Source organism: Oreochromis aureus, linkage group 22 (assembly GCF_013358895.1).
Source record: "Oreochromis aureus strain Israel breed Guangdong linkage group 22, ZZ_aureus, whole genome shotgun sequence".
NCBI classification, from domain to species: Eukaryota; Metazoa; Chordata; class Actinopteri; order Cichliformes; family Cichlidae; genus Oreochromis; species Oreochromis aureus.
In genome coordinates this window covers 28,863,975-28,886,542 of record NC_052962.1, presented here as the reverse complement: position 1 = coordinate 28,886,542, position 22,568 = coordinate 28,863,975, and the positions used below count along the sequence as shown (strand labels likewise).

At 39.7% G+C, this 22,568-nt stretch overlaps 2 protein-coding genes across 2 annotated transcripts; both read left to right on the top strand.

The window, feature by feature from the left end:
• Positions 1-59: 59 nt before the first annotated feature.
• Positions 60-3,704, top strand: LOC116315174 (granzyme K-like). The gene is made up of 5 exons (XM_031733376.2): positions 60-157; positions 334-478; positions 847-982; positions 2,537-2,806; positions 2,913-3,704. The coding sequence occupies exons 1-5, from the start codon at positions 94-96 to the stop codon at positions 3,063-3,065; spliced, it is 768 nt and encodes a 255-aa protein (XP_031589236.2). The 5' UTR covers positions 60-93; the 3' UTR covers positions 3,066-3,704.
• Positions 3,705-13,184: 9,480 nt separating this feature from the next.
• On the top strand, positions 13,185-17,946 carry LOC116315180 (granzyme K-like). Its single transcript, XM_031733388.2, has 5 exons — positions 13,185-13,291; positions 13,439-13,580; positions 15,019-15,157; positions 15,441-15,710; positions 17,154-17,946. The coding sequence occupies exons 1-5, from the start codon at positions 13,228-13,230 to the stop codon at positions 17,304-17,306; spliced, it is 768 nt and encodes a 255-aa protein (XP_031589248.2). The 5' UTR covers positions 13,185-13,227; the 3' UTR covers positions 17,307-17,946.
• The last annotated feature ends 4,622 nt before the right edge of the window (positions 17,947-22,568 follow it).

Sequence of the window (22,568 nt, the reverse complement as noted above, 5' to 3'; positions counted from 1 at the left end):
TTTTCAGACCACGCCCCCTCAGATCAGCACATAAAGCTGAGCATCACAGTGAGTTTCAGTGCATTCAGCATCTGCTAAAAGAAGGAAGAAGAAATGTCGTCTCTGAAAAATTTCAGTCTTCTCATCTCATGTGTGCTCCTGTTCATCATCCAGCCAGGTGAGTGATGTTTTATACTGTATCTTAATTTACCTACTGGTAATTTTGATCTTCATGTTAACAAGCATAATGCAAAGTCACATTGCTGATTATCCTTCAGGTGTTTGTTTCACTCATCTGTTCTTCACTTGATCATCAGCTGATTTATGTGTCTGGATATTTTGTTTCTGTTTCAGGTCGTGGGTCTGAGATTATTAATGGGAAAGAAGTCGAGCCACACTCACTGCCTTATATGGCCTATCTTAGAACTGTGACAAATTCTTGGTGTGGAGGGACATTAATCCATCCACAGTGGGTGCTGACAGCTGCCCACTGCACTGGGTAAGAATCTGAGGTCTTGTTTTCCTCAATTTTAAAAATAATGCAGTGTTCATTTTCAACAGACTAGCAACAAGCAAAAAAAAAAAGTGTTCCACTCATTTAAATATAACACAGAAGTCACAGCTACATACACATCAAACATTTGATACATTTCTTCATCTAAAACATTTTATGTACATTTTAATTTCTTCATTCAGCTTAAAAAAAAACCATGCAGATTCACCTAAAGCTCAATAACAGCCATAACTCAGCCATATGTAATAATACACAATAATAAAGAACTATGATGGCTGTTTTAGAAGCCGCTGACCTGTTAACCTTTTAAATATGTAAACCTTCATCACCAGATTGTGGTTTTTCTTTTACAGGAGTTATTGGGTGATCCTGGGAGCACACTCCAGAACGAAAAACGAAAGTTCCAAGCATCAAAGAGTCGTTGAGAAAAGTTTTCCTCATCCTGACTACTGTTGTGCAAAGATAGACAATGACCTCATGTTGCTGAAGGTAAGGTGAAAAATCAGGGTCTGATACCAAATGATGTAAATCGTAAATGGACTGGTTCTTATTTAGCACCTTTCTACTCTACCTGAGCACTCAGAGCGTTACACAACATGGTTTATTCACCCAAACACATCTTTCTGTGCTTAAGTGCTTTCTGTGTAACACTGACACACACACACTCTAACTTATGCATCAGAGAGCATCGTGCGGTTCAGTATCTTGCCAAAGGATTTCTGACATGCAGACTGGAAAGACCAGGGATCAAACACCAAACCATTCGATTCGTAGATAACCTGCTGTACCTCCTACAGCCAAGTCAGGTTTTGCTTACTTAACTAAAAGTTTCATTCTTTAAATTATAAAATGTATTTCCATGTGTGTATAGACATGTTTCAACACATCACTGCCAGAGATGGGCAGTAACACGTTACTGTAATCTGATTACTTTTTTCAGGTTACGAGTAAAGTAAGGGATTACTATTGCAAAAACGGTAATTAGATTACCGTTACTTTCATGTAGAAACTCTGCGTTACTGCGTTACTAAAACCGTGAGTTTTTTGCGAGAATGTCTCATGACAGTGACGTAAGCGAGTGCGACGTTTGTGACAACAGCTGTGTGCAGATCAACAATGGATAATATATCGAGTGCGGCAGAGAGTATGAGCGTGCAGCGTTTAAAGCGTGGAAGTACTGACCTTATTTTGAGTTTGATTCCATAAAAAGTGACAAAAACATTAGTGTCCGTTGTGCGTGGGAAGAAAACTTCTTTTTACAGCGAAAAAACCCCCTTAACTTCCAAGCACCGAGTGCGCTACGACTGTAATGAGAAATTCACAGAGAAACTCGCGGATTCTTCCACTGACCGCTGCGGCTCACCTGCACCAGGGTAAACCTCCGCCTACGCCACTCCTGCTTTACAGGTGAAAATAGAGCAACAGGACCGCTAGTCTTTGATTTTATTTATTTTCTGCTGTGTTTTACTTTCATCTATTTGAAAGAGTGAGTGTAAACACACACACAAAAAAATTTATGTGCTGGAATGTTCAGAAAATAAGTTTAAATGTTAAACAAATTTCCTCCAGTCAGAGAATGTTGCATATAATTAATTTTTTGCTTGATGCATAAAGTTAAAAGATTAAAACTAATAAAACAAGTTTTAAAAAGAGACTTTTTCATTTGATTACATTTTGAGTGATGGATTATGCAGAAAAAGTAGAATTGGGCTGAAAGATCTATCGCTTTGTCACCTATTCAGGTTGTAAATCGTGTTTTTAAAAAGTAACTAAGTAACTAAGTAATAATTACTTTTGAAAATAAGTAATCAGTAAAGTAACGGGATTACTTTTTTGGGGAAGTAATCGGTAATTAGTTACTGATTACTTTTTTCAAGTAACTTGACCAACACTGTTCACTGCACATATTGCATTTTTTACATGCAAAATATTAGAATTAAATGAGTGGTGATTCAACCCTTTAGCAAATAGCTGTTTATTTAAAGTAGTGAATGTAGAGAGATTCATTACCAATATCTGATATTCTTTTTAACTTTTTTTCAGCTTAAAGAACCGGTGAGGAAAACCAGGGCAGTGCAGTGGCTCGAGTTTGGCGACACTGTGAAAGACCCGGCAGCTGGCAGCACGTGTCTGGTGGCTGGATGGGGAGCAACTGAAAACAACCAATCATCAGACGTCCTCATGTCTGTCAATGTGACTGTGGTGGACAGACAGACGTGCAACTCTCGTGATTATTACAACCACAGACCTGAGATCACCAAACACATGATATGTGCTGGTTCAAATGGTACAAACGTCGCTGATACCTGTCAAGTACGTATGAAGAATCCATGTGTTTTTCCTTGTTTGAGGTAAATGTTCATTCAGCTCAACACCTGTGAGTCAAAGAAAGACTGTTGTGTGTTTGTTCTTGCTGCAGGGGGATTCAGGAGGGCCGCTGTTGTGCGATGGAGCGCTGGTTGGAGTCACTTCTTATGGAGCAGGTTGTGGTGTCATTACAAAACCTGGAATCTACTCGTTTATCTCAGAAAAACAGCTGTACTGGATCAAAACTACGATGAAGTTATTCTAAATGTGTGAAACCACCAGCATCAGTCTGCATGATTTGATGTTATATCTGTCAGTGTTGTCTCTGTAGACCATTATTCAGTTTATCATTTTACTGTTCCTCTTACAGTTTATGATCATTTAGTTTCTGCCAGCTTGCTATACTTTTTTAAAAATAGATTCTGCACTTGGCTAGTCCACCACATGAACCACATTTTAGACCTACTGAGAACAAAATTGAAAACACTGTTTGAAATTTTACCATCTTTCACCACACAAACCAGACAGAAACATGGTTATATCTAATCATCATTTTTCCAAATAATTTAAAGAATTCACAAACACGAGTGCTCCTGGTTGTTGCAGATGAGTGCGGCTGCAGTAAAACCAGGGAGAAGCAATTTTTATGTACACTCAAAAGCCATGATTGTAAAATAAAAAAGAGATTATTCAGACTGTCAAACAGACAGATTCAACGGCTCATATACAACCAACTGAACCTGAAAATGAGGCCTGTGGACAGGATTGTTGAAAAAGACAACAAAAAAAAAAATGTTTTCTTCATTTCACATTATGACTCTGTTGCTTCAAAACCAAAAATACATATTTTTCTTGCTGCTTTTTCTACTTTCTAATAAAGCTGGAGGCATGAATAAAAAATACACATTTGCTCTATTTTTCTTTGATTGTACTGCAGTTTCAAACTGTACCTCTCAAAGTAGCATCGTTAATATAATGACTTTACAGTTACAGTCTAATTTGAGGCCCAAGAAACATTTTCACTGCTTGTTTCTACTCTTTTGATCAGCTGTAGATTTTCTCGTACAAAGGTTTTCTTCAGAAGAAATTAACACAGAAAATTCACTTATGGGAAACAAAGGAACATGAGAAATACACAACTGACAGCTACACATGTTGAGGATCTCCTCTTCCTTAGGATTCAGTGACATGATCGTCACACATTCACCTCCATCAACACTGTGTCTTTTGTCATTGATTACTTCCACAAATCCTGGTTCATTTCTTTCTTCATGCTAAATTGGCTGAAAGTATCAGTCATATACACGTCTGCACCCAGTGTCCTTCACGTGGTTATTTATGATCATTTGACAACAGGCTTTGAAACAATATCAGCACTCGATCAACAGTTTCCTCGTGTCTGTTATCTCTGTAAGATTGAAGCTGTTTAGGAAAAGGGGAAAGTTTTGGGAGTGACGGCAGTGAGAGAGAGAGTGAGCAAGTTTTGAGATGTGAGGGTTTGGGACATTTAGTGTGTTTGGAGTGTGTACCGAACAAGGCACGATGAATAGTTTTTAAAGGTGAAATGTAGAGGTAAAATCAAAAGTAGTCAAAAACGGCCAATTATACCCTGGACCCCAGAGGGTTAAGCATTTTTTTGAAGTAAGACAATAGTTACCTTTCCTAGTAATTAGTTACTTTTATAATATCCACTTAAGCCCGATGCCCCCGGTACCGGGGGCAAAAAGGAGGAGATCACGTTTAATCGGTTTTAACACGGGTTGAGAAATATAAGTCCAGACATGTGTGGTATCCACAGAAACCTCTGAATCTCAGCTAAAATGTTATATAAACCATTTCTACAACCATCAAACACACTGAAACCACGCCATGATTAAACGACCAGTTTTGTAAATGTGCAGACCGCTAAACACACAAAACTGAACAAAAAATTTTTCAAACTTGATGTAACCGGCTAAAGAAAGGCTGGTTAGCTTCCAGAGCTATTACTGACTCCAAACACCAAGTTTCACCACGATCAGACCAAAATTCACTGAATGAGCCGCAAAAGAAGACCACAAAAACATACAGCGGCGCAAATGCGCTAAGACAGAAATTGGCTTACCGCCCCGATTTCCTCCGTTATTTTCACCGGTAGCCGGTAGCCGGTAGCCACATGATTATCAGTAGTTACCACGCCTACCTTACCGCATCAGAGCCATTTTCTGTCAACAACCTCCATTTTAGACCCACCGACAGACATGTGACTGGACAGACGCCACATGCAGTAAATTTGGGCCAACGTGGGTTTTGGCATTGCAACGTCTGATTGGTTGAAGTGCTGTGAACGTAGCATCGTTACTGGATTCTATTGGCTCAAATGATAAAAAAGAGGTGTCAATCATGCAAATTGACCAAAAGAAACCAAAGTTACAGCCCCTCAGAGTTTAAAGGGCCAGAGACCAATTAAACGCTCCATGCGCACAGCAGAAAATGGCCATTGCCATGTAAATGTGTGGTTGTGATGCCTCAAAGGCATTTATGTCATTTATCTTTAATATTTGCCTTAAATTAATTCATTTGTATGTACGTAAGTTAAAAAGAACAGTAAAAAGGGTTAAATATGTTAAATATGAAGATTTTATTTTGAAGGTAAACTTGCTAATAACCTCACTTCCTGGTATTTTACCTGTATTTGTTCATTTCCTGTCCACTTCCTATTCCTGGTTGCGCTAAGAGGGAGAGTGACATGCGATCATGCTCTGAGGCTTATATATTTCATGATGAAGGTGCGCCTGCTCGCTGGTGAAGTCAAAGTAAACTTTATTGTAATACAGTCCAGTATATAGAGAGACGAGACGACGAGGCTCCAGTTACAGCAGTGCAAGTAAACAAACAATAAATATAAGAAGAGTAAGAAAATACGCTTTAGGCCCAGGGATAAAGGGATCAATAACAATTTAAAATTTACAGTTTGATGATTTAAAGTCTCACACACAACCCATCGAAAGGGGAGGAGACCTGCTGCTTCCAAATAGAGCTCATTTATAATGTAGTAAATCCAAGCCCATTATGGATTCATGATTTGAATCCTGGGTTGTGTGATACTGGAGTGCAAAATTAAAACCAATGGAAGATGGAAAAGAAAAGTTCAAAGCCATCAGGTCCTCAGTTTAGAAAAAAGCGGAAGGAGAAATGAGCAAAAGTTACAGGTAAGCAGATGTGTCATTGGATAATGGCAGGTCATGTGTCCTGAAACAATCAAAATCAGAATACTTTATTAATCCCTAAGAAAATTATGTGCATTACAGTTGCTCCAAGAAGAAATGGTAAAAATAGCAACAGTAACAGACTAAACTCCAAACAATACATTATGTTACAGATTTTATTATTTGTCCTGTTCTATTTGTCCTGTTCTCAGTGTATGACGAATTATGATGGCTGTTTGGTAACTGTTTGCATACTATGCACTCTCTCTCTTCATAAGTGTGTGTGTGTACAACAGCTTTATGTTAATGTACAATCCTTAATATGTTTTGTCTTTGTGTGAGTGTGTGTGTGTGTGTGTGTGTGGGGGGGGGGGAATCAAAGAATCCCACGCCGCCCCGCAAGCAGCAGGCGCACCTCGCAAACGGAGGGCGCCCTTACTCCCAGCAAATGGGCGATAGAAAACCGAGCGGTGCCTATGACATTCCCAGTATGCGCTGGCTGACGTTGGGGCATTTTTTTTGCCGATGCCGTGATGCCGCCCCCCACCTTGATGCCGCCCCGGGCAACTGCCCGTGTCGCCCGTATCTAAAACCGCTACTGATGAAGGTGTTAAAAAAGCATAAATAGCGGTATTTGTTAAAAACTATATTTTATTTGTAATTCATGAAGGTTGATTTGTACGTGTTAAAAAAGGCATTCATTTTGATGTTCATTACTGTTGCTCAAGCTAATACGTTCACATCAGTGTGGACAGTGATTATGAGCTGATGGATAAAAATCTTTTAGGTAATTTGATCTGTGACAGAAATACTGTGATAAGGCATGATAGATGTAACCAGCATGAGGATTTACATGTGTAAATAATCAGCACTGAATAACAGCCAATACAACACAAAGTGTTAAAATACTTATTATGGCTAACTGGCAAACTGGAATGAGGGATCTATCATATGTTTATTTAACACACCAACTTGAGTTAATGCCAAACCACTATGATTTATGGAATAAACACTTAAAACGGGGTTCATTGCTGCAGCCATATTTTGGAAAGAGCTGTAAGAGGAACCACAGTCAGACCCGGTTACTGCGTTCACCAGATATCAACACAATTTCGATCCGCTCCTCACGTGTTAACCTCTTCGACATGTCAATGGCTGTGAACAAAGATAAACTTGTAAATAACTCATGCAAGAATAAAGTTATGTTGAAACCAAGCACACCATTGTTTTTCTTGTGACATTACCAATAAGTTTGATGTGTCACATGGCCCTCTTCCTATTGAAAAAACAAAAGTTGTATCCAAGATGGCCGACTTCTAAATAGCCACCATGGTCACCACCCATCTTGAGGAGTTTGCCCCCTCACATATACTAATGTGCCATAAACAGGACTTTAATAACACCAACCATTCCCATGTTATTACGGTGTATCCATATAAATGGCCCACCCTGTAGTTCATAGCATGTATTCCTGCCCTCTCCACTAAAAAGGTCATGAAAGCAGTGAAAGTTTAGTTTTTACAGAATAAAATGTGAACAGACAGGACTGAGCCTCAGTGTGTAGCTGTCCATACCTCAACGTTACAAAAGCACAACCGCTGTCCATACCCCAACCTCACCTCACAGTAAATGATCATTTCCATTTTAAGCATTTCCAAATAATCATTTTCCATACTGCCACCACTACAATATGGATGTTTTACAGACTTCTTTTGTTGTTGACATTTACAGACTGTGTGCAAAGTGCCACACTCTTCAAATTCATGCCAACTAATATTTGTACGTCCAGTAGATGTCCTACTAGAGCAAATGAAGCGTCAAGACGCTTTGCGCTGGGGTGAACCAATTGGATGAAAAGCTTCAGTGCTTCATGAAGCTTCATCTGCCCATCACCAATTTAAAGTGAAAATACAGCTTTATTGCTGGATAAAGTCTTCATAAAATAAAACTCAAAAGCAAAACAAGACTCCAAACAGAGGCACTGGAGGACTGGACATAACAAACACACAGCAAGTTGAGGGTACGACACGACAGAGAGCACAGAAAAGTCAGGGCTTATCTTCACAGGGGAGTAATCAGGGAATGGGAAACAGGAGGGAGACACAGCTGGGAGAAGTTAGACTAATGAGTAAGGGGAGAAGTAAAACTGAACACACTGACATCAGACTGTGACTATCAAAATAAAACAGGAAACAAGAAACCATCACACAAGGACGTCAACTCGACACAGAGACCCAGACTCAAACTATGCAAAACATGAGACATAAAACCCTAAACCACAATCACTGAAAATAGATTATTGATAATAATAATAACAATAATAATCAACAAAGCACCAGGGAAACAAACGATCCAACATTCAAAAATAAAACAAAACACAAGAACTAAAAATACTGCGTCGAAAGGAATCAGAACCGTGACAGGCTCTGCCTCCTATTCTACTTTTAAATACTCGAGGAACAACAAGTTAGCCTGCAGTGTGAGAGCGAATGTCAGGGTTCCTGGGTCGGTGACCCAGTGTTTTCAGTTTTGTCACGTTTAGGTTATGTTTACATTATGTTGCCACATCAATGTTCTCACTTCCTGCTTTTCCTGTGTCACCTCGTCTCTTGTGTTATTAGCCAGATTATGTTCAGCTGTGTACTCACCGATCTCTCATTATCATCCTCGTCAGTCTGTGTATTAAGTCCTCTGTTTCCACTCGTTCACTGTCGTGTCATTAATGTTGATGTTCGTGTGATGTTGTCCTTTCCGTGTGTTCCCTCAGTTCAGTCAGCCATTCAGTTGTCCAGCCAGCCAGTGTCAGTTCACCATCTGTTCATCCATTCCTTATAATAAACCTTCACCAGTCTTCACCTACCTGCGAGTCCTGCGTTTGGGTTCCTTCTTCCTCGCCTCCACACAAAACCTGACAGCGAAGTGCTCTAATAGGGTGATATGGTGCTACAAGGTCATTAAGACATATGGTTTAAATCTGTTCTCTCTTTCTAGTCCCTGTCAGGACTCTTACTGCAGCATTATGCATGAACTGAAGGCTTTTCAGGGAGTTTTTAGGACATCCTGATAAAAATGAATTATGTTGGTCAATATCAAAGAGCAATCCAAGATAATGAAACTGACTCATGATGGGCTAAAAACTGTCAGCAGAGATGTGGCAGCCTGACCGGGAAAATATCGTTTTGAAACGTTTTGGGGAAATTACTGTTTCAAAACCTTTCTTTGTACCAATGTTAGGACATTGTGTCTTTCATCAACATTTACTTCCACAAAATGTTCTTTTGATTTTTAAACCTGTCTTCTTTTTCATTTCTAGATTATAATGCAGCGTTCAGAAACTTTATAAGGACAGATCACAGTTTCAGAGACATGTGTGTTTAAGGGATGTTAAGGAATGGCTATCACAAAATTTTCTTACATTAAATGAGAAGAAGACAGAAATTATTGTCTTTGATAGAGATACATCCCCAGGACAGCTGAATGACATATTTGGTCCTGCTGCTAGTCATCTTACTGACGCTGTTAGGAACCTCGGAGTCATTATGGATAGCTCATTTAAACTAGATAAACAGGTATCCAGTGTGGTTAAATCTAGCTTTCATCAACTACGCCTAATTTCCAAGGTTAAATCTTATATTCCCTACAAGGATTTGGAGAAACTTATTCATGCCTTCATTACTACAAGGCTAGACTACTGTAACTCCTTGTATATGGGTCTACAACTCTCCCTTCTTCAACGACTGCAGCTAGTTCAAAATGCCGCAGCTCGCCTTTTGACTGGCTCGAAAAAGTACGATTCTATTACCCCTGTTTTGGCAAAATTACACTGGCTTCCCATTAAATTCAGAATTGATTTTAAAGTTTTATTGCTTACTTACAAAATTCTAAATAATATGGCACCTGATTACGTAGCCGATCTTCTCTGCCCATATAGCCCCATAAGAGCACTAAGATCATCTGACCAACTGCTCTTAGTGCAACCCAGGTGATCGTGCCTTCGCCGTTGCAGCACCTAGGTTATGGAATACACTTCCCTTTCATATACGCGCATCGGACTCTATTCAGTCTTTTAAATCACGTTTAAAAACATATATGTTCGATATTGCATTTAAGGTCAATTAGGGCAATTTTGCATCCGGATTGCATTGGATTATGTAACCATTTTATTTTCATATTTATAATTTTATTATATATTGATTTTATTTGTACTTTGATCTTATGGAAAGCACTTTGGTGTACTTCGTTCTTTGAAATGTGCTATATAAATAAATTTTGATTTGATTTGATTTGATACCAGTAAGACATGATATCATAAATTAAACTTAGTGGTATTGCACATGTGTTGATGTGTGTGCACGTTTGTGTGGATTTGTTGTGGAGTCTGACAGCAGTTAGAAGGAAAGACCTGCCGAATCTCTCCGTCCGACATCGTGGCCTCTGAAGGAGCTGCTCAGTGCTGTCAGAGTCTCCTGCATGGGCTGACAGCCTATAAGTCTGTATCCAGACTGTACCAGCCCATCACCGGGTGCAGACATGTAGTGCAGCCATTACATAGCATGTATGTGAATGTGTGTGTTAGATATTAAAGATCAGTTTTACCCATCGGCTGTGAAGGTTTTGGGTGGATGAGTCCATTTAGCTCAGACTGCATTTCTTCAGCTCAGCATATAAAGCTGTGCACCTCAGTGTTTACTTGCTTTTTATGATTCTGACATAACAGGTTTGCACTTTTCTTCTCAAGTGCAAAATGTAAATTATTTTAATTTCAGTTTTGTATTATGAATATTTTAAATATGCAGAATTCGACTGGAGACGTTATATTTTACAGAGCTGATACGGATATTACACATCTTCCATGTGTAAATATGGAAACTGCATGTGATTGTTAATTAAAGGACTGCCAGTGCACACTTGAATTACAAATTAAATGATTCGCTTTTGAAGAACACTGAAAGAAAATGAAAATGTTCAAAAAATGAGTGTTATGCTGATCAAGGGTCATTCTGGCTCAAATCACCAACTTTAAACCTTAAACATTTTCAGTTCAAAGTTTGGAAACATGGCATGATTTCTGTGAAACTTTAGCTTCATATATCAATATTCGAAATCGGAGAAACGGTGTGATGGTCCAGGGTTGTTAGAGCCAGTGTTTCATTTTGGTATCATCTTTGGTATCAACTCTTATTTTGTATTAGTTGTTAGAGTTTGGTTCTTGTGTTTTATTATTCCTACCTGTGTCTCTCCTGTGCTCTGTTCGTGTCCCTGAGTTTGTGTTGTTAAACCGTCTGAGTTTCCTGTTTTACTTTGAAGGTTTGTGTCTCGTTGTGTGTAATTAGGTTCAGCTGTGTTACTCTCTGGTGTGTCATTCCCTCATTACCTTGTGTGTATTAATGGTGTGTGCCTGCCTGTGTTCCTTGTCGGTTCATCTGTATTATTTGGCCATCTCTGCATCTCTCTGCTCCTCATTCTGCTATTTATTTGTTTGTTATTTATCGTTGACTGTAAATAAACTCACTTGCATCACCGCTGCTGTCTGCAACTCGGGTCCTCCTTCACTTCCACACGACTGTTGCCCCAGCCGTGACAATCGGAGGCATTGTTTGAACTTGAATGTCTCAAAAACTATTAACAATAAAAACCTGAAATTTTCACTGCCCTGTCAGCCACCACGAGATGAGATTCTGAGGCTACCACTCTCTTGGTTTTGCCTAGAAATGCTGTGCATGAAATGTATGCTTTGTGTTCCCATGTTTCTGGGACGCCCACTTCCCAGTCCCACATGTCCTGTTATCAAGAACCTGGCCTTCAGTTTGGAGGTGGCACTAAGGCTCACTCCAAATAATGCTGCAACGTGGTTTTTACAGAACTCCAGCGTGACATTAGTGAAACGTGACATGCTTAAAGCGGACACAAACTGTAGCAGGATGCATACCACAGGCTCAAAACCAGAGCTGGTAGCAGAATAAGCTGTCTGGCATTGGCAGAGAAGATTTGACAAGTTTTTCATGGGCACAACCCAAATATTCTGCTGCTCAACCCACAAATGAACTTTCCTTACAAATGTGGCATCATTTAAGGGGAAATAAAGAGGCTCTCCAATGTTTTAATAGTTATTGTCCTGAACCATTGCTGTAACAAAAACATTTATATATTCAGGTTATCTGTGTCAAATATTAATATTTGTTTGATGATTTGTACGTTTCAGTGCATCACTGCAGCTACTGCTCACATTAACAACATGTTTCTTTCTGTTTAGCTGTTTCTGAGCTTAAGAAACCAGTGAAGCAAACAAGACAGCAACTGTCTCAAGTTAGGACAAAAAAACAGCAAGTGGGAACAAATTGGGAAAGACTGTCAACGATATAGTTTTGCAACCTTTGGTGAAACCGTATCAAAAACTGTCCGTTGTAAATGTTAGGACATTTTGTCTTTTGTCATCATTTACTTCCACAAAGGATCTTTTATTTTTTAAGCTGACTTCTTTTGTTCTAAATTCTAACACAGCTTGTTTTTGTGGAACACCTACATGTCTGCACACAGTGACATCATGAGCTCTATTCATTCTCCGCTACATAGCTCGTATGTGCATGTGAGTGTTAGATAATAATCATAGACTTCACTGCAGGTTATGAAAGGTTTGAGTGGATGTGTCCATTTGGCTCCTTCATTTTCACCCTTCAGCTGATGATTTTCACCAGTGGATTCAACAAAGAGAGATTAGAAGGATGTTTTTTGTATTTGCACAAAACTCATCAAACAGTTTCACAGACCAAAAACATGAGAGAAGAGCAGAATAACTGTTTACGACATTGTAATAACTGTTACAATGTGGCTCTTGTAATGATCTGTTATTGCATATGATTCACATGTTTGAGCTCATTTATCTGTTCTGTTTTATACCTGCTATTTTTTATGTATTGTATAATTTAACTAATGCTGCACTCTTGGAAGATTTTAATCCGGATAAATATTATGATTTTGCTGTGTGATGATCAAAATGAGGTTGTCAATTTATGAGCATGTTTTCCTGTTTGTTGTTTTAGTTATTGAAATACTTTTGTTTGGAACCACACAAAATCAAAATGATTTCATATGTGTGTTTTACATTTTGATGAGATTTCACTGCAGGTTTTGACGGGTTTGGGTGGGTGTGTCAGACCACGCCCCCTCAGCTGAGCACATAAAGCTGAGCTCACAGTGGGTTTCACTGCATTCAACATCTGATCTTCCACAGCAGGAAAAATGTTCTGCCTGAGGAATTTCACTGTTGTCATCTCATGTGTGCTCCTCTTCATCATCCAGCCTGGTGAGCGACGTTTCTCCTTCATGTAAACAAGCAGACACTGATATCGTTCAGTGTCACAGAGCAGTCTGTGCAGTTTGTTGGTTTCACTCATCTGTGCTTCACTTCATCATCTGCTGATTTATGTGTCTGGATGTTTTTTTGTTTTAGGTCGTGGTTCTGAGATTATTCAAGGGAAAGAGGTCAGGCCACACTCGATGCCTTTCATGGCTTATGTGACAAATCGAAACTCTTTCTGTGGAGGGACATTAATCCATCCACAGTGGGTCCTGACAGCTGCCCACTGCAGTCGGTAGGAATCTGAAGAGTTACACTTCTTATTGTTAAGCGCCTTCAGGCGACTTTTGTTGTGATTTATATAAATAAAATTGAATTTAACTGAATTATTGTTTAAATGTATTCCTTTGTTTATCATATTTGTAGATAGCGCGTGAACGATAATATGTTTTGTCCGTTTAAATTGTGAGAGTTGTAAAGACCATGAGATCACATGTCTACACATGTGATCTGATAGTATAATGATTTTTGTAAGTATATTAAAAATTTAATTGCTGAATTTATATTTATAGTATCAAAAGAAATATGCCAGCAAACACTTTACTGATATGATTAATATAATCTGTTTAAACTTTCCAGTGTAAACATAATAAAATGTTATGTTTCTATATCATGTTGACAGAAATCAGATGAGTATCTCCTTGAAAATGTTTTGCGTGCACAGTCAGATTATGTTTCCTGTTTTTAAGGAAAAGCTCAAAAAAACTGGAAAACACAAGTACACATCATACTGCAATGAAACAAGAGGTTGATCACAATTCCCCTAAAAAGTAGAAGATAAAATGTTTATATGACATTTAAAGGTGTATTTTGTTTTTAGCTGTAAGTAAATCTGAACCTCTTTTAAAGTATTTTGATATTTTGTTTTACACCTGCTCCAAAACTGGAACAAGAAAGTAGGAAAATGTGTCAGTTTAATGTATCCAGAACCTTTTAAAGGTCAAATAATATCAATTACTATAATTATACATTTTAGGCTGTCTAAATGTATGGGAGAGGATTAATATACAATATTTATACTTGAAATAAATTTGATTGAATTCTTATTTATATATTTCCCTCTAATAGGTATCTTATTGTCAAGGCAACAGCTGTGTGGCAGGCAGGAAGTAGGACCCAAACGCAGGACTCATACACGGAGAAGAATTAAAGCAGCAGCTTTATTGCTGGGAACACACTCCACACTAGTACAAAAATAAACCACAAACAAGAAACTGAGAAAACACAGCAGAGACGCCACATGAAGGTTAACAACACAACAACAAACAGGGAAGACTGAGGACTAAAATACACAAGCAGGATGATGAGAGGATGGGAAACAGGTGGAAACAGCTGGGACTAATCCGACATGAGACGAGGGGAGAGCAAAACTAGACACACTGCACACAGAATGGGGACTATCAAAATAAAACAGGAAGCATGACATTCATGTAGACGCAAATTAGACAGTGAGACGTGGAAACATGAAGCACAGAGACAAAAATAACTAAATGTGTAACACAGAGAGAGAACCAGACAAGCAAACAACACACAGAGACAAATAAAGAGAACAAGAATAGGGAACAACATGACACCAGGAACACAGAGGAGGCACAGACACAGAACAAATAACCTGGAGATTAGAAACAAAAACCTTTTGAACATGTAAAGTGTTTAAAATGTGTTTATTACAGTATGAATACGGTGACTGTGGGAGCACACTCCATCAAGAAAAAGGAGAAAAATTCAAAGCAAATCCGAAAGGTTGTAAAACACGTTCCTCATCCCAAGTTTGTCAGTGCTGCTCGGGGCAACGACCTCATGTTGCTTAAGGTAAGGAGATGATAGAAAAAGCAAGTGAAGCGAAAATACAACAATGTGAAAGAGTTCATGTTCATATCATATAATATATTTTGTTCTATGTTTACACACATTTCAATAAATTACTGTGCATATTTTTCATTTTCTCAGCAAAAATTAATGATTGCTGGTGCAAGACTTTAGTGGTGCATATACTCTTACTTTAAGTATTTATGTCTGTATATTACCTATGTACAGATAACATATAGATGTTCATTATCAATATGTGATATTACTTTTTAACTTTTTTTTTCAGCTTAACAAACGAGTGAGGAGAACCAGGGCAGTGAAATGGCTCGGGTTTAGAAGAACTGCGAGAGACCCGGCAGCTGGCAGCAGGTGTGTGGTGGCTGGATGGGGAGTAACCGAAAACAACCGAACATCAGACGTCCTCAAGGCTGTTACTGTGACTGTGGTCAGCAGAAAGAAGTGCAACTCTCGCAGCTATTACAACCGCAACCCTGTTATCACCAGAGGCATGATATGTGCTGGTTCAAATGGTAGAAAAAGGGCTGATACCTGTCAAGTACGTATGAAGAATACGCTGCCAATCAAAGATGTGGACACACCTTCTCATTTAATGGTTTTTCTTTATTAATACTACTGTCTACATAGATAGAAAATATATGGAATTATATAGCAAAGACAAAAATTGGTAAATATCTGCCCTTTGCTTTGTTGACCACGCTGCCCCCGACCTTCATGATGTAGTCACCTAAAAAGGTTTCACATCACAGGCGTGTCTGTCAGGGTTCATTTGTGGAGTTTCTTACTTTCTTGATGGGGTTGGGACCATCAGTTGTGTTGTGCAGAAGTCAGGTTGGTACACAGCTGACAGCCCTCTCTGACAACTGTTAGAATCCATATTATGGCAAGAACCAATCAGCTAAGTAAAGAGAAACGACAGCTCATCATTACTTTCAGAGCTGAAGGTCAGTCAGTCCAGAAAACTGCTAAAACTTTAAATGTGTCCTCAAGTGCAGTCACAGAAACCATCAAGCTCTACGAGGAAACTGTCTCACATGAGGACGCCCCAGGAAAGGAAGACCAAGAGTCACCTCTGCTGCTGAGGATAAATTCATCTGAATCACCAGCCTCAGAAATCACAAGTTAACAGCAGCTCAGATCAGAGCCCAGATAGATGCCACACAGAGCTCCAGTAGCAGACACATCTCTACATGTTCAGAGCAGACTGTGTGAATCAGGCCTTTATGGTCAAAAAGCTGCTAAAAACCACGACTAAGGAAAAGCAACAAGCAGAAGAGGTTTGTTTGAGCCAAGAAACACAAGGAGACCATCTGTGCTTTGGTCTGATGAGTCCAAATTTGAGATCTTTGGTTCCACCTGCTTTGATGGCGAGACTGTCACACTGAACCAGCATGGCTACCACAGCATCCTGCAGCGACATGCCATCTCATCCTTTATTTTTCAACAGGACAATGACTCCAAACACAGCTCCAGGCTGTGTGAGAGCTGTTTGACCAAGAAGGTGACAGAGTGCTGCACCAGATGGTCTGGCCTCCAGTCGCCTGACCTAAACCCTAAGACTGTTAGAAAACCATTGCAGGTGACGACCTCATGAAGCTCATGGAGAGAATGCCAAACGTGTGCAAAGCTGTAATCAAAGTAAAGTGTGGCTGCTTGGAAGAGTCTAAAATATAAAATGTGTTTAGAGTTACGTCACACTTTTTTGTTTACTACATATATCATGTGTTCATTCATAGTTTCGATGCCTTCAGCAAGAATCTACAATATAAATAACATGAAAATAAAGACAAACCACTAAATGAGAATGTGTCCAAAATTTCGATTGGCAGTGTTTTGTTTTAATGTTACGTCCACTGTCGCCTAGCAGAGCCGGGTCGTAACAGTAAGTAAGTAAATGCTGATTCACCCGATATACCTTTTTGCTTTTTCACACCTGTATGTGAGTCAAACAAAGCCTATTGTGTGTTTGTTCTTGCTGCAGGGGGATTCAGGAGGGCCGCTGTTGTGTAAAGGAGCGCTAGTTGGAGTCACTTCTTTTGGACGGGGTTGTGGTATCATTAGAAAACCTGGAGTCTACTCGTTCGTCTCAAGGAAACAACTCAACTGGATCAGAAAAACGATGAAATCAAATTAAATGTCCTGAGTACCCAGGGCTTAGTCCAGATGAGCTATGCAAGATGAGAATCTTTAATACTTTTATGTTAAATCTGCTTGTGCTGTCATTTTATCATTTAATTGTTTCTCTCATATTTTATGATGTTTTAGTTTCCACTAGCTATGACAGCTTGCCTCTCATGGTTACGCCTTTCCTCTCCAGGAACTTAAAATGAGAACAATGTTGCAATATTGATAAGATGGTAACACTTTATAATATGACGCAGGTAATTTTTTTATATAGCACTTTCACAGATAAAAATCACAGAGTGCTTCACAGTAAAACCAGAAATAAAAGAATAATAATATGGAAGAACGTAAAAAAGACCCGCAAATAAGGCATAAGTATACTGTAATTACATGTAATTTGCAGGCAACAAGTCAGCTTTTTGCAAGAAACAATGAATTACACCATAAGACCCGTGACTAAGGTGCAAGTACTTTAAAACTACTTGCAATTTGCAGGCAAAAATAGTAAGTGTAGCCGGTCTGGCCTGACACTGTTCTCTGCAATTTGGTGTGCGAATGATGAGAGGAGGCAACTCTCGCTTTGCCAGCTGAGGCAGGTTTATTCTCCCAAAACTGTTCAAAATAAAAACAAATTTAGTACAGCAACTTCATCATGAGACTGGGCTTTTGCATGCACACCTCTCCCCAGCAGGGCCTCTATGCGACTGAGGAGGATAGCACGCAACTACAGGAAGTGACTATGTAAGAGTCAGTGGTCATGTGTGTATAGATATATACACACACACACATATATATATACATATATATACACATATATATACACATATATATATATATGTATATATATACATATATATACACATATATATACACATATACACATATATACACATATACATATATACACATATATGTATATGTGTATATATGTGTATATGTATATATATATATATGTGTGTGTGTGTGTGTATATATATATATACACACACACACACACAGGGCGGGCCATTTATATGAATACACTGTAATAACATGGGAATGGTTGGTGATATTAAAGTTGTGTTTGTGGCACATTAGGGGGCAAACTCCTCGGGCCAGTTTCAATATGCGTACTTGTGCGTACTTGCATTCTCGTGTACTCGTGATTAGGCATGGGTATCGTTTAGGTTTTATCTGATACCAGTACCAAACCGGTACTTTTGAAACGGTGCCGGTGCTTAAAGAATGGAGAACACACACTTGTCCTAAAACAATGTTAGGCTTTTCTGCAGCTATAGGGCATATATGGTATCATTCTTGGCTGGAAGCTGAGCTTAATCAATAGAAAAAACACAAACTTTGTCCAAAAACCTCTCATGTTTAACTGTTTTCCACTTTTTCTTTGGTCATTTTAGCCTTTTTGGCCAGGGTGAAGGGAGTATCTGCCATCAAACAAGAAGACAGCCGCATGTAACTACGACGGTGTTTGCTAGTTCACCTTACATGCATTAATGTAATAACGTGGTTAGTGTACTCAACATAAATTACACACGAACAACATGAAGCTACTCACGCAGAGGAGAACGGCTGCTGCTGCCATCATCATCCGTCATCATTTCTGCTACGCTGACAGGGCTAGGGGCCAGGACTCTCCTCTTCGGGTTTTTGGGGGATGTTGCTAACTCCGGGTCCGATAACAGGCACCACACCCGCAGTAGATGTGCACGGTGTGAGGTCTCGCTGCAAGCTATCAAATACGGCGCATTTCTCAGCTTTTAAAAAAAACGCTTTGCTTCGCCAGGCGTTTCATCAGATTTGAGGTGTTACCTCCTTTGACAGTATCACAGTATCAGCTTAAAGCACTTGTTGCAGGCTGCTGAGTTTGCATCTTTTGCTGTGAAGTACAGCCAGACTTTTGACGCTTCGCCTTGGGTATTTTATTAATTTTACGTTCGGAAACGTAAAATGATTGGCTGGAATCTAAAGCGTGTCACAGCTCAGAAAAAAAAAAGCACAGAAATAAAGCACCGAAATGTGCGCTGCTTTTGGGTCTGGTTACTACCGTTTATGTCAGAACCATACCGGTACCCATCCCTACTCATGATACATCATCAGTCGGAGACCAAGTACTGTTTCAATTCAAAGTACACATCAAGCCGACAACGCGAGAAAGTCCCGGATGTGTTCTCGCTCCGCCTGTTTTATCGAGCATGCATCGGTGGTGACTTGTGTGGACTTGGTACAGCTAAATATCCCAGAATGCATTTCGTCCAAAACTCAAAGGCAGCAATGGCGGACGAGCTTTCTTAGAACGTGTTCTACCATCTCACCTGTTTGTTTTTATTAAGGCACACATGTACACGTACATGTATTTTTATTAATAGAGATTTCACTACTGAGGTTAAAAATGATATATAAGTCACTTAGATCACTTTTAAATGTTAATGTTTGGTTTATTTCAGTGTTTTATTTGTTCCTGAGTAAATTGGTTTGGCTGTGATTAAAGTTAAATCAAGAGGAGATGGCAGTAAAATCTTCGGACCTGTGACATCATCGAGTACACTGGTTTTCCAGTTGTACAAATCGCGAGTCCGTACTCGTGTTCTCTGCAAGTCCGGTCTCGCAGAGAACGCGAGTACAGACTCACGTACTTAGAATTGGCAGAGGCACTCAGTTTTCATACTAAACTCAAATTGGCTTGGTAAGCTCAGTGACCCCTGACCTACACACACAGGTGAATCCAACAATGAGAAAGAGTATTTAAGGGGGTCAATTGTAAGTTTCCCTCCTCTTTTAATTTTCTCTGAACAGTAGCAACACGGGGTCTCAAAACAACTCTCAAATGACCTGAAGACAAAGATTGTTCACCATCATGGTTTAGGGGAAGGACACAGGAAGCTGTCTCAGAGACTTAAGCCGTCTGTTTCCATAGTTAGGAACATAGGCTACGTTCACACTGCAGGTCTTAATGCTCAATTCCCATTTTTTGATCAAATCCAAATTTTTGTCTGCTTGTTCACACTACAAATAAAATGCGACATCAAACGCGCTCTAGTGTGAACCCTCAAAGCGGCCCGCATGCGCAAAAGAAGATGTCACACACAACTCGCTCTGTTTAGACTCAGAGCAAACAGTATTGTTTGACTGATGGCCCTTAATATAAAGACTTCGGACTTTACGTTTCCCAATTTTTGCTTTAAGTTATTTTGTTATTTACATAATAATGTAGATAACCTAATAATTATCCTTATTGCTGTTTTAGAGGAGCGGTGCTTCAAAGGATAGTTGCAGATTTCTGTCAGAATCTGCAGAAAATACAGTACAAATAAAATGTTCACGTTTCTCCAACGTGGTCTTCCTAACAGTTTCACCGGATGGCAAGAAATCGTTCGCGATGTCTTCTCGGGCGCTTCTCCGGCGCTGATAATTGGCGTCTGTCTTGTGTCAGTGACGTAAAAGACGGATTTAATGCGACTTGACCGTTCAAACAGCAGTCGCTTTCTAAAACATCGGATATGTATCGGATTCAGTACCACATACGAAAGTGACCCAGATCGGATTTGAAAATATCGGATTTGTGCCGTTCACACTGTCATACCATGATCGGATATGGGTCGCATAGGGTCAAAAAAATCGGATTTGATGCGCTTTCGCCTGCAGTGTGAACGTAGCCATATTGAGACAATGGAAGACCAAAGGCACATTTCAAGTTAAGGCTCGAAGTGGCAGACCAAGCAAAGTTTCGGATAGAGCGACGAATGGTGAGAACATGCAGAGTCGACTCACAGACCAGCACCAAAGACCTACAACATCATCTTGCAACAGATGGAGTCGCTGTGCATCGTTCAACCATTCGGCGCACTTTACACAGGGAGATGCTGTATGAGAGAGTGATGCAGAGGAAGCCTTTGCTCCGCCCACATCACAAACAGAGCTGCTTGAGGTTTGCTAAAGCACATTTGGACAAGCCAGCTTCATTCTGGAATAAGGTGCTGTGGAATCCCCAAATAACATTCATTTATTTGGGGATAACAAGGGGCGTTATGCATGGAGGAAAAAGAACAGAGCATTCCAAGAAAAACACCTGCTACCTACAGTAAAATATGGTGGTGGTTCCATCATGCTCTGGGGCTGTGTGGCCAGTGCAGGGACTGGGAATCTTGTCAAAGTTGAGGGACGCATGGATTCCACTCAGTATCAGCAGATTCTGGAGACCAATGTCCAGGAATCAGTGAGAAAGCTGAAGCTGCGCCGGGGCTGGATCTTTCAAAAAGACAACGACCGGAAACACTGCTCAAAATCCACTGAGGCATTCATGCAGAGGAACAAGTACAACGTTCTGGAACGGCCATCTCAGTCCCCAGACCTGAATATTATTGAAAATCTGTGGTGTGAGTTAAAGAGAGCTGTCCATGCTCGGAAGCCATCAAACCTGAATGAACCAGAGATGTTTTATAAAGAGGAATGGTCCAAAAAACGTTCAACCACAATCAAGACTCTCATTGGAACCTACAGGAAGCGTTTAGAGGCCGTAATTTCTGCAAAAGGCGGATCTACTAAATATTGATTTCATTTCTTTTTTTGTGGAGCCCAAATTTATGCACCTGCCTGATTTTGTTTAAACAATTATTGCACACTTTCTGTAAATCCAATAAACTTCATTTCACTTATCAAATATCACTGTGTGTCTCCCAGGGGCGATTTTAGCCCAAAATGAATCAAAGCACCCCAAAAGACTTTTTACTTTTCTGACAATATTTGCTGTTTGTGTGACACACTACTAAAAATATAAAAAGCACACAGTACTTGGTTTAGACGTAACATTTTAACAACAAAAGTATAGATAACCCCTCCCCCTTCCCAATGTGGTTTGTTCCAGCTCGCCTCTCCCCTGCTCTGGTTCTAGCGCCGTTGCTGCCGGAGCGATCGTGGCTGAGACGCCGCAGAGCGGAGGCGTGAGCGCCTGCCTTAAAACAGGACATGTTAGCTGCATTTAACCTTCAGTTACTCTTTATATAGTTAGGTTAGGTAGGAGTCAAACCATGTTTCTTTTTAGCTGAAAAACATTACACCAGGTAACCTGCTGTGTTAAACGTGTTTTCCGACGATGTTTGCTACCCTACAATCCGTCCTGCTCTGTAGTAAAATCAGCGACATCTGACCATCCTGTTGCTCCCATTGAAATGTATACAGCCTATTTAAAATCTAAAACTTTAAATTGTTTTACTGTTGTTGCCACTGTGCTGTCTGAAATGGAATGAGAGAAGCTGCTTATTTTATCATATGTGCCGAT